The 13,073-nt window shown below is 46.7% G+C and overlaps 1 protein-coding gene across 2 annotated transcripts in view; it reads right to left on the minus strand.

Annotated features, from left to right (window-relative positions):
* Positions 1–13,073, minus strand: part of LOC144159352 (sodium- and chloride-dependent glycine transporter 2-like) — a 104,689-nt gene that overhangs the window by 8,539 nt on the left and 83,077 nt on the right. For both annotated transcript variants that reach the window (XM_077690773.1, XM_077690772.1), the window contains exons 5-11: positions 11,027–11,079; positions 9,195–9,566; positions 8,618–8,745; positions 3,991–4,103; positions 3,281–3,409; positions 1,662–1,761; positions 780–880 (exon numbers count right to left, since the gene is read on the minus strand). In XM_077690773.1, the coding sequence (XP_077546899.1) occupies positions 780–880; positions 1,662–1,761; positions 3,281–3,409; positions 3,991–4,103; positions 8,618–8,745; positions 9,195–9,566; positions 11,027–11,079 (996 nt within the window). The remainder of the gene's footprint in view (positions 1–779; positions 881–1,661; positions 1,762–3,280; positions 3,410–3,990; positions 4,104–8,617; positions 8,746–9,194; positions 9,567–11,026; positions 11,080–13,073) is intronic.

Raw genomic sequence — 13,073 nt, forward strand, 5'->3', positions numbered from 1 at the left:
GACCAATTTAACACGCCGCATATACTATTACGAACGAGATTTAGACCAGGAGTGCTAATCTCGACTTCCAAAGTGTCCGCTATTTCCCATATTGGAAAATTCTATTGATTGGCTGTTGAGTCTGTCACGTGCTACTACATGTTAAGGGGTACTCCCCTGACCACATTTCTGTGGGACTTTTTAATTATTGACGCGCTGGCTTGAAAAAACATCGTGTACCGAAACGAAAAGCTTAACAAATTCCTAGAAACGTTCCTAACGGCCCAGTTTGCTTCTCTTGAAATATATCTCTTCTTTAATGAGATGCAAAATAAACAAGAACACATTTTGGTTTATTCAGTTTTCTCTAGATGGCGATAGTTGTCTAGCAAACCAGTTTTATTTTTTTTTATTTCATAAGGAAGTGACATATTTTTTGAAAGAAGGGAACTACGCCGTCGTGAACATTGATATGTTTTTGTAAAACTTTTCTTGTTTTTGCACGATGGTTTTTAAGTCCGTGGGTAATGAATTATTAACGGTAATTAGTAATTACATGCTACTTGATTTGCATGGCTAAATAAACGCGATGTAATTAGTAATTAGAATGGTAACTGTAATTAGTAATTGCATGCTTCTGACTGTTTTGTAGTAGCTAGTGCCCCTTGACCTGAAGCGCCAGTTACACAACACACCTTATTTATTCGCACCAACGCGTCGTAATGCGTAGTTTTCGACTTCATGATCTAGTGAACGAGCCGAACAACGTATTTTTTCCGCGCATTGCGCAGTTCCCTCACCAGAAGGACGAGAGGTGACGTCACTGTCCACGTGACCTTCCAGTACCAGCCGAGGCGCCTGTTCAGCATGAAGTAAACGTCGTCCGAAAACTTGGAGTATCCTGAAAGAGCAGCAGCATAGAGCCCCATTAAATTTATTTTATTACAAATCTGACACACTTTTTAAACCAACTCTCCCATGAAACCTTAACGCCCAAACCACTTTCTCAGCAGCCCTGCTTCGACCTAATCTTGCTTTCTAAAAGTGATATATTGCCGAAATAAACAAAATTGTAAGGCTAGGGGGGGAGGGGGGGGGTGATGGAGGAGGCAGCGGAGTAAGTCGCTAAAGCCGTAAAACTTGAACACTATGTTGTGCATGCAGTGTTCTTTCCATTACGAACGTGGAAAAGCTCGCCACGAATCTTTTTGAATCAAAGCTTTCTTAGTCGCACTGATGGCGGTTGATAATCAAAACGCAATGCAAAAAATCCAACTTTACACATGATGATGGCACAAAAAAAAAACGCTTTCTGTGGTTGGAATCTAACCTGGCTCCTTCCCATTACGAAAACAATGTCTATACGATTGCGCCATTATGACACGGTCGAAGCAGTTTGGATTTTAAAGCGAATTTGAACGCTTCACCTTGGACAACGGTGATGGGAGCAGAAAGAGAAAAGGGGAAGCTCAGATTTTTTTTTTTTTTTTTGCTGTCGTCTGAGTTTGTACCTAGAGCCTCAGGCGGTTCGCACTTTGATCGTTGACCCTTGGGCTTTGCTTGCAGCGGCTTTGACTTTGGAACTTTGCCATTTGATTTTCGCGCGCAAGAAAACTTCGCGTTTCACAACCATCATCGTCCTTAGACGGAGGGGCTTCTGAATTTTTTTCTTTGTAGCTTACCGTAGATGTAGATGAGCGAAATGACTTCAACGAGACCGATGAAGGTTAACGTCGTGCTGCCCCCAAATCTGTCCACAATCTCGAATATGTACTGGCCACCCTGTGAAGGAAAGAAAGAAAAAAGGTAATCGGGCACACGCGTCAAATAAGTCCTAACTTAAACCTAACTTAAAAAGGGTCTGGCGGACATTGATTTCAATCATTTCCCATTTATACCATTGCGTTTCCTTCATTCAAACGGGGAATCCCGAGGCTGTTCACAAGAAGTGACGGGCTACACTGCATACAAAGTGACTCGAATGTTTCTTAATGCAGTGTGTAAACCAATATTTATGGTGAGTGATATAGCTAGGTTTGCAAAAAAGAAGGTAGACCCCAATTCGGCAGTCGCAACTGCCGATCAGCCCGTTCTTGAATGCCGAACTCATAAACGTGCGGCAAGTGCATCCACAACCATCGGTAGACACAATGTCGAGGGGAAATACCAGAAGTGAATACCAAAAAGTTCCTATTCAAAACCCAATGACTGCTCGAAAAGGCCGTTCATTATTGTTTCAAACCCAGCAAAACAACAACAAAAAATACCGTTCTGTACGCAGAACGCAGAGGCTAAATGTCTGGGAATATTGAACGTCATTAAGTGACGTTTTATAGTGAGCACAGCATAAGTGGTACCAATTACTGTAAGTCAAAAAAATTCCAAATGCACCTAGTTACTGTTAAAATTTTTCCGAGTATGTAGCAGAACGAAAAAAAAAATTCTAGCATGCACTACATGTGGTTCGAACTATGCACTGTCCTTTGAACCATGCACTGTGTTTCATGGCTTAATGAACGAGCTCAATGGTTAAGCAGGCCGCTCCGAGGCAACCTGAAATTTCTAGGCGTGGGGTCAGAGTGCCTGAAATATGCCATTCCTGGCGTGTGTGTGTCGCATCCCCAGTGCACTACAGATAAATCCTGCTCACAGTAGGATATTAACAATCTCTCATGATAGGATCTTACATGTCCCCAGGGTATAAGCAACAAGGGAAGGAGCAGCACGGAGCGCCAGGCCTGAGATCGAAGCTTAAACGGTCCATGAAGAGAAAATACAACTTTGTTTAACTTTAAAGAGTTAGACTTTAGTACCTCACTCAGCTTCATTCCGTCCATGAAAGACGTTTTTTAACCGATGAAAACGCAAGAAATACTTAAGGACTTTAAAATTTCGCGCCACAGTGACGTGTTATCGGCGCGAGTGACGTCATATGGGCCAGCACTAAAAGCACAATTTTCAGTGGGTTAGGTGCACGTTAGCATTCAAGTGACTCTATCAAACGGAACTAGCGGCCCCACTACAATCGTCCAGTCATGTGTCCTGGCGATTGATTAGTTCGACCGCCGCCAATCGCCCAAACAAGATTTTGTGACGTCATAGAAAAGTTGCCGAAAACTGGCTAGCGAGTCACCACAGCTCCACACGTTTTCTTTAATATCTCCGTTATTTTTCGGAAGTTTGCGATGAAATCGGTATCATTTTTATCAGGACAAAGCAGCCTTTCTAATGAACCAAACTTGTATTTTGTCTTCGTGGCTCCTTTAAATAGCGCCACCCAGCGAAGAATGGGGATGCTCACCCGCGTGACCATGGGGAGTCCCAACAAGAAACAGACTATGCCCATGACGATGGTGAAGGCCCACTTGTGTCTCCGCAGGAACGGCGCCTGGTCGCACACGCTCGTCACGAAGGTCTCCAGGATGGCGAACTGCGCGACAAAGGTCACGTGACGTGTCACCCTCCCGCATGTCCTCCGGTCGAGCGGAAGAGTCGCCGGGCTGTCACGTAAAAAGGGGCCCTGCAACACTTTCGATGAGCGCTTTCACTCTTTTTTCCGCGTCTCTAACCTCTGCGAAAGCTACAGTAATCGCCAGCACGGAGCGGCACTGCGGGATTTGATTATCGCACCAGATACGCCTTCCCTTTCTCCTTTGTTTTGCGGCTTTTTTTAAAGTTGCTATCGAAAAGGGTTCATTGTTGCAACTGAAGGAAAAACAGCCAACAGCCGCTACATGGCCTTAGTGACGTCATTCGAGCCGTCGAACAACGTCAAGACCGGGAAAGGGAGAAGAATCTTTTGAGCGAGTTTACAAGTTATCTGATGGGCATTGAGCAGTACACTTTTTGGCTGAGGTGCTTTGCGACACCCTAATCTAAGTGTGTTGGATGACTACGTTCTGCAAGCATTTAAGATTTTCAAAAAAGTTCAAAAACGTGTTACAGGGTCCCTTTAACACACAACGAGTCACTGGCCTGAGCTTCCACACGGTCGGAAAGATTGCGGCTTACCTCGGAGTCGAGGCCGAGGATGAACAGCATGAGGAAGAAGAGAACGGACCAGAGCTGGGGAACAGGCAGCCGGGTCAACGCCTCGGGATACGCGACGAAGGCCAGTCCGGGACCTGCAATTTCGATCGAGAGTCCATCTTAATTTCGTATATCCCTTTCGAACCGTAGACAGTTTTGGCCAGACATTTCTTAATGCGGAACATGTGATAGCGATTCCTGTGCAAATATTTGCGCTAAGAAAAGGTAAGAAAACATTACAGAGTTTTAGTATAGCGGAAAGCACCACTTTAGCGCGCCCATAGCGTTAGTGACCGTCGCATAACGAGGCGTTATCCGTTTGCGATTGCGGCGCGCAAACGTTAACGCCACAGCTAAAACGCTATACTAAAACTCTCTATTACCTTCCGTATATAAACTTGTGGTTCGCATAGCCTTTTTTCTCGTCAAAATACACATTCATTTTCCCTAGGGAATTTCGGCTCCACCTCGCCTAGTGGCCTCTCGGCATGACAGAACACAGACGCGCACAGGACTTAACGGTCCCTTTTCTATTTCGACCAACCCGTGCTGTGACAACTGTTCTTCTGAAAAAACCCTTGAACATATTTTATTAGAATGTGTTGCCTACTTCGCACCAAGATCCCGTCTTTTTTTTTTTTTTTTTGAAGATACTGAACGCCTACATCAAGGGCCGGTAACTCTGAAGACTATCGTAGGATCATGCACTCGCTTCTCCAAGCAGCGTCCGGCTCTAAAAAGTTTGTTTTCTTATTTGGAGGACATTGGTCACATTTTAAAATTGTGAATTCTGTGACACAATCTGAAAAATAGTCCGACAAGCACGTCAAGCCACGCCAGCGTTATTTTTTTTTTTTTTTTGTCTACCCACCTCTTTCTGAGGTCTGCTTTTCCTACATCCCCTACCATGTAGGTGATTTCAAACCCCGGCAAAACACTTTGCTTTTTAAGTGCAGAGCACTTTAGGCGCTCGCCTTGTCGTCCTAGCTCGCTCGCTCGACCAAAGTATATAGAGCACCAAGGCGGCGCTCCGGGGTAACGCTGTTGATCGCCGTTGGGTTGCTTTTTACGATAGTAAACGGAAAACGTGGCCGTGCAATGCCGGCACGTGCGGGAGGAACAGCAAGAACAAAAAGAACAGAACTCCGCTGGCGCAGTTACAGGCAAAAGGCGCACTAGCACTGCGAAGGAAGGAAATTTGAATTGCATTGGGTGGTAGAAGTGAGCAGGTAACGGCGCTACAGCCCATTAGGGCGAATCACTGCTCTACACTTCCGACAGCTTTCACATTGAGTGGAACGGCTTTAATTTTTTTCAATAAAGAGCCTCTCTCTCTCTCTCTCTCTCTCTCTCTCTCTCTCTCTCTCTCTCTCTCTCTCTCTCTCTCTCTCTCTCTCTGACCGGGAAACTTCTCTCACAGAGCCCGTTACACAGCCCACTTCGCCGATTCCTTAGTCTCAGGTCAGAGGCTGGTGTTTAAACGCAATCAAATCGGTCAAACCCGCTCCAAATGCTCCATCGGCTTCCTTAACTAAGGATACACCCGTGCTTTTGTAGCTCAGTAAATGCTTCATCTCTCATCTGTCGCTTTCAGGAATAAGAGATACGCTGCCGAGGTTGCTTTTCGATTTCATTGACGCAAATAGATAAAAGAAATGCCATTGCTGCTCTTTCCAGAGAGAGCTGCGAATCGCAGGAGTATATCATAGAGCGAAGCCTTCTAGATATCTAGCTGGAGAGTCTCACGGGTAGAATAAGTCCTCCAGGCCCACTTCACGAATACTGCTGACATTTTCGGTACCACTCATTCGACATCCTTATTACACTTGCAAATGCTTTTATCGCAACATACTCAACATTCTGCAACACGACGAGAATTAATCAGGCAGTGGCATCAGGGACTCGTGCGGGCGCAAATACAACTATCTTATTTCTGAGAGTCCGTGCAGGCGTCATTTACGCACACAACGCTATCATGGCGTTACCCTTATCACGTTACATTCTAAAAGCGGAAGTTGCGGAGTGTTGCGAAGACCGCAAAGCACTTTTATCTGCGACGAAGTGAAAGGCATGCGCCGGCTATGCCATGAAGATAAGGACTAAGGGTAGAAAGTGAGAGGCATAGGTGTGAAGGCGTGAGAAAACAAATAAACGAACGAGGTGTGTATATACAGATAAGAGGATAACAGTTCTATCTTGGCTTGACAAAGGCTGCTTCAAAGCATTGAAACAAAGTACACACGTGAAGCATAATGCGTGTATAGCAGATCGGAAAGACATCTATGCATGATAGCGAAGCATAAACAGAAAGCGAACTTAACAATGGTAAAGATAAAAGCAAATAGTTTTTGCGAAATTTATGTCGAAACATCTTTCTTAAGAAATCCCGGGCCACTTGCACTAACGTGGGATTTGTGGAGGAGCGAAGCATGCAGTGTATAAGTGTATTCAAAGATTGTGAGTCTCTCTTGCACACGGCGAGTGCTAATCGGTGCCGGAGAAGCAGCATTCGCGCGCTTGCTGAGGCGGTGGCGCCCTCTCTGAATTGAATCGGATTTAAGAAATTAGCATGCCCCACCTGCCCTAGTTTCTGGTAGTGACAGGGGTCAACGCGAATGCAGTGCAATGCCCGAGGCTCGCCCCGAGGTCACGTCTTCGGTGATCAACGAGGGCCCCGCACCAGGCAAGTACGCCTTTTCTTGTTTCGACTGACCACCCTACCTTATCAGGCTTAGCGTCAAGAGCCGGCGGCTATTTGAATGTAACACAAATTATAATCCGTCTACAAACAGCTTCTGATTGTGCTTGACGATTGCTGAAGAGGCCAGGGAGCGTTTCACAAATCTTAAAATCATGTTCATTTGGAACCGGTTTTATCCATTGTACACCTTTCTTTTAGTACGCGTTATGTTCTACCGCAATTTGGAAAACGAGCGTCGCAGTGTTTTAGTACCGCGACTACATGAGACGACGACGACAGGAGACGCCTAAAACGAAATTTAACTGCTCCACAAAAGACATAGGCGGCAAGCTTACATATGCAGAAACGGATGCACAAGAGAAAGATCGGCGTTCGTGCAAACAGTATACCTTCCTTCCAGCTTTTTTCATTGTTATGTGTTTAGGTTATTGCTGAGCTAATACCCACATGCGGACATTGCGTACTAACACCCGTCAAACCTTCTACTGGGCAACGAGTTTCTGCTTGTAGAGGGAAAGTTCGGGCGTGAACGTTGCAAGGACTATTTACTGGTACCAAGACTCTGCCATAGTTTCACTTCAAGTGTTCGCTCAGTACGTTTGTATCCTCTTTTACTGTATTATTTTTTTGGTGGTGGAAGCCTTGTTACATATATTGCGTTCACGTTTACACTTCCTTATTCCGGGTATTTTACACGGAGTTGTCCAGGGGTATATGCCAATCGTACAGCTAGGTTTTTAACGGTCACCTTTGCTGTTTCAAGCGCGGGGTATCAGTGCACCTTTCGTGGCTGTTTTTAGTATTTTAACACGAAAGTGTTTTATGCCGGAGTACAAAGACCTCACCGACGTCATATCCGTCGCGGAAATGACATCACAAGATAAAGTTCCATTGGTGCGGCGGCGCTAGGTTTCGAGCCCCTGATCACTCTGGCCGGAACGGGAGGTCTAAAGCGCTCTACAGACTGAGCCACGAAGTCATGCCCGGGCAGATGTACGAACGCGACTTATGTCCTTCTCTCTAACTTGTAAATTCAGATGGTGCTGCAGTCTAGGAGAGGAGAAGCGAAGTAGTCGCACCTTTGCCTAAGCGACCCGCCAGCAGGACGTCGCTCGACAAGCGCACCCACAAGACTGCTACCGACCCGTAAATCATGCTCCTTTCACTGTAGCGTACTGTGACTTCACCAAACGACTCGCTGACAACCCTTTCGGTCTCGTTCGCATGGTTTGCGAGCGCCGGGGCTTCAATCGGATTTACGCAATGCACCGGCGCATGTAATCAAGTGTCTAATATTGATGCGCCTAACGGTACCATACCGACGAAATATAAATGGCGATGCGCAAGTTCATATCGATGCACAATACACATTCAAATGCTCCTGTGAAGGCACATTTCACTTTCGTGTTTTACCGATTTCTATGAACGAAGGATCAACCACGTTTTTTTTTTTTTCATCTTTCATGTTATATATAGCGGTGGTGCTTTGACTCTTGTACTTCTTTCTGCGCAACCATTCCCGCTTTTATTTCTCTGGGTACGTATACTTGTCGTGCTTCGTTTGTCTTTGCGTCTATTTCAAGCTGTTAGGATATGGCCTGACAAGGCAAAGCCGTGATAGGGGCCGCAGCTATACGTGTGTTGCACATCTATTATTAACCAATAAAACCATAGATTCTGTCATTGGCGTCCGCTTCACGGTGCTATAAAGAGGTTCAATTCTGTTAGCGAAGTTCCGCTATAATGCCTTCACGGGAGGTGACCGTACGCTATTTTCTTAAGAGCCCTGAAGTTAACGAGGCTCTAAGGATCGATACTTGTCCAGTGCTGCTTGCGTACGTATTGCCGCCAATCTGTCGGGGTGCACGTGGTTTCGGCTTCGTTCGAGTGCTTAGAAGGCATACGTACCGCCTTGAGCGACGTCCTTAACGTCAACGTTTCCGAGGTCGTGGGCCATGGCTCCGAGAACGGAGAAGATGACCATTCCAGAAATGATGCTGGTGAACGTATCCAGTACGCTCACGATCATGGCGTCTCTGCGAAGAGGAAAATGGCCGGTCTCCTCTTAAGGCATGATCCACCACGTACAATGACCATAGTCGTTCGTAGTTCCTGATGCGCGCACAAAGATGCAGAACTTATGCGAACAAGCCATACTGCTTGCTTAACACAATGGTGCAACATTGGACAGACAGACAGACAGACAGACAGACAGACAGACAGACAGACAGACAGACAGATGGAAGGATGAACGGGCGGACAGAAAGAAAGAATGAATGAATGAAGAAAAAAAGAAAGAAGAAAAGAAAGGAAGAAAGGAAGAAAGAAAGACAGAGAGACAGACAAGCAGACAGACAGACGGACAGACAGACAGACAGGCAGACAGACAGGCAGACAGACAGACAGAAAGAAAGAAAGAAAGAAAGAAAGAAAGAAAGAAAGAAAGAAAGAAAGACAAACGGGGCAAAGGAGGGGGCGAGCGTACCGGAAGACGTTGTTGGAGAACTTGTTGTAGCTGCTGTACATGATGAGGCCGCCCATAGACAGGCTGAGCGAGAAGAACATCTGTCCCGCTGCGGCCTGCCACACCTTGATGTCGCGCAGCCTCTCGAAGGAGGGCGTGATGAAGTAGAGCACGCCGTTGATGGCGCCCGGCTGGCAGAGGCCGGTGATCATGAGCGTGATGAGGATCACGTAGGGAAAGGTGGCCGCGAAGTAGACCACCTTGCCCGAGGTCTTGATGCCCTTCACCAGGCAGGCCACCACGATGATCCAGCTGAGCAGCAGGCACAGCGCCAGGTCCCACTTGACGCCGCCCAGGTCATCCAGGCCGTCGCTTATGTCCAGCACGTAGCGCCTGCCCCACGGGGAGGAAGAGCGGGAGATTCGAATCTCATCTCTCCGGGGGCATCGGAATGCTGATGATTGGTTTGCTTGCTTGGTTACCGCATGTACCGTGCGTACCGGGACCCGACTGCGTCTGAACGCGTGGGCACAGCCAGGAGGGCCGCAGCCCAACGGAACGAATGGGCTCGCATTACGGGGCGGGGTCGGCCCGCCAGCGGAACCACGCCACTGTACCGGAACGAATGCGCAAGTGCGCAGTCGTGTCCCGGTACATACGGTACGCACGGAACGTACGGAACACACGGAATGCTAAACCTCTCTACTGGTTTGCTTGCCTGCTTACTCGCTAACTTCTTCAATCACTTCCGTGTATATTTATTTGCTTGCCTACTCACTTCCTTACATTTTCATTCCTCACTCACTTCCTTTCTTCCTTCCCTGCTCACTCACTCACTCACTCACTCACTCACTCACTCACTCACTCACTCACTCACTCACTCACTCACTCACTCACTCACTCACTCACTCACTCACCCACTCACTCACTCACTCACTCACTCACTCACTCACTCACTCACTCACTCACTCACTCACTGACGCACTATTTAAGCTATCACTAAATTTTTCTGCGGAGAAAGATTCCCTCAACAAGTGCCGGTGATAACAAGGACACAACTTTCTTTCAAGCTTTCCAGTGCAAGAAAAGTTCGTTCTGCTTAGCGGTTAAAACGTCAGACCAACGCCTATCTAGGACAGTCGCTCTTGCAATCGAGTTCACCAGAAAGCTAACTGCTTGTATCGGAAAAGAGGCTTGGACGACAGCTCATGGTTGGGGGATTAGGTAGGCGGCGCTAAGTGTTTTCCCCTGTACCGCGGTGCTGTGTTCCGGGTAGATGACATTATTTTTGAAAGAAACTTACTCTATGTTTGGTGATTCTCTGGTAATATCCTACCGATCAAATAATTTCGTCGCATCTCGCTAGTGGATACAATTCCTCTCCATGAGCGTGGATAAATATTTTCTTTTCCAGAACAGACATCATAGTCTTCGCCTAAAATTCGCTCAGCGAACTTTAAGGGGAACGCTTATATTTACTTTCAGACGTCAAAAAAGTCCCCCGCCCCGCAAAAGGCACCTTGCATGTTACTAGCACGCTGGAGCGCTTATTCGCACTTGATTGATTGATTGTGAGGTTTAACGCGCCGACGCAACGCAGGCGATGAGGCGCGCCGTAGTGGAGGGCTGCGGATTAATTTTGACCACCTGGGGATCTTTAACGTGCGCCGAAATCTCGTACACACGGGCATTTTTGCTTTTCGCGTCCATCAGAAAAGCGGCCGCCGCGGCCGGGAATCGAACCCGCGACCTCGGGCTCAGCAGCGCAGTGCCTTAGCCACGCTTATTCGCACAAGCACATCTCCCATGTCTTTCTCTGTGCATCTCCTCTGAAAGCATGGAATGATACTTACTCCCAGTAGACTTGGCTGGACGGCTTCGTTTCGTTCAAGTTAATCAACGATGTCTGCGAGGAAAAGACAGAACCGAAAAGGTTAACGTTAGACTGCGTATCCCTCAAATAAACGTGTGCAAGATGGGTTGTTGCCATTACAGAACTCAAATTGACAACAACAACAACAACAACATCAACATGGAGCTGGAGTGGGCCTTATACATCTCGAGATGGGAATTGATAATGAAGTTCTCCTTGCGCTTTCTCATATATCTCAACTGCCGAACGATTAAGAACCTCGACACTTTTAAAACGTCTTTATCCACCACATTTTCAAGGCACCTCTCGATGTTTGTACGTCAGCTTTCCACAAAAATGACCTACTATTTGATTTGACGGCACATTCCTACAATTATATGCAACAGGTTCAAAATGTAAGCAAGGCTATTCCGAGAGGATCCCATGTTTATTTGCAGTAGCAGCGTAGAAGCGTAAAGACTGCTGTCTACAAATTAAAAATTCAAATTTTGGGGGTTTTATACGCTCCGAAGCAACACCTGGGCCATGAGGCGCGCCCGGGGAGGGCTCCGGATTAATATTGTCCACCTGAGAATCTTTAACATGCTCCTAAATCTCGACAGGCGGGCGCTTTTGATTCCGCCTCCATCTGAAAAGAGGACGCTGCGGCCCAGAATCGAAACTGTGTCCCTGGGCTCAGCAGCGGTATACGTCTTAGCCACCGAGCCAGTCCGGCAGGTTGTCTTTAAATTCCGGAGACAAGTATCGACGGGGCCACGTGCTCAAGCTGCGCATGCCCAGTAGCTTAATACTGATTGATTGATTGATTGATTGATTGATTGATTGTAGGGTTTAACGCCCCGACGCAACGCAGGCGATGAGGCGCGCCGTAGTGGAGGGCTCCGGATTAATTTTGACCACCTGGGGATCTTTAACGTGCGCCGAAATCTCGTACACACGGGCATTTTTGCTTTTCGCCTCCATCAGAAAAGCGGCCGCCGCGGCCGGGAATTGAGCCCGCGACCTCGTGCTCAGCAGCGCAACGCCTTAGCCACTGAGCCACCGCGGTGGGTAGCTTAATACTGTCAATGGGAGAGATATTTTGTTGTACGTCTGCCAAATCTCTCTGAATGGTATAGTCACCTAGGGGCTTTCTTCCTCGTGAGTGACTATCCAATGCATGCGAGCTTATCCGGGCTCAAACACACCACTACTGGCCGATACATGCTCAATTATGAGTGGACTTGAGCCGGTTGTAACACTTAGCAGCGGAGCCCGAGTGAAGAATGTATCAATTGGCATGGGCGTACATACTGAAAGTCTAGGGGCGGGTGATTGATCGATTAACCTTCCGATTAATAAATTAATGCTTTAGTCGCCATTAATATTTTTAACCGGTAAATCGGTTGAGGTTATATGAGCAAAACTAAAACAAGAGTTCCGTGTTGAAATTTTGCACAAGCGTCCCAAGGATCATATTCGCGTTCAAATAACCCGCCTGACGTCAGAATAAAAACGATGCAAGTATGCTTAGAGATGGTAGGGGTTAAAACCGAAAGCTTATAGCCAAGACAGGCACGAAAATGGCTACTCTTAATACAAATTTACGTAGTACAAAAATCGCCGAGAGGTCACCCGCACTGTTTTGCTGCCGTATAAACTAAGGCTGCGTTCCAATTCGCGGACAGCTTGGTAGACAGCTTACGAAGCACTCTAACTAAATAAAATTGGAATTGGCTAAATAAAATTGGAACGGCGCAGCGGTCCCGAACGCGACACTACAACTATGGTCCCTAATATTTCTAGGGACCATCCTACAACTTGACAACCTCGTAGCAGACATGTTGAGAAACGCAAGCCGCAAATTTCGTAAATAATATTACCGTTATTATTACAAACATTGTGTGATATAAAAATTAAGCAAATTTATCTTAACCACTAGCAAATTATACTAAATATTTCAATGAAAGAACAAGTGCTTTTGCTACAACATTATTACGCAAAAAGGTGGCGCTGGCGTCACTTTTTAGTTTAGACAGGAAGGTAGC

The sequence above is a fragment of the Haemaphysalis longicornis genome, unplaced genomic scaffold (genome assembly GCF_048455015.1).
Source record: "Haemaphysalis longicornis isolate Haplotype H1 unplaced genomic scaffold, Haemaphysalis longicornis Haplotype H1 scaffold_10, whole genome shotgun sequence".
In the NCBI taxonomy this organism is placed as follows: domain Eukaryota; kingdom Metazoa; phylum Arthropoda; class Arachnida; order Ixodida; family Ixodidae; genus Haemaphysalis; species Haemaphysalis longicornis.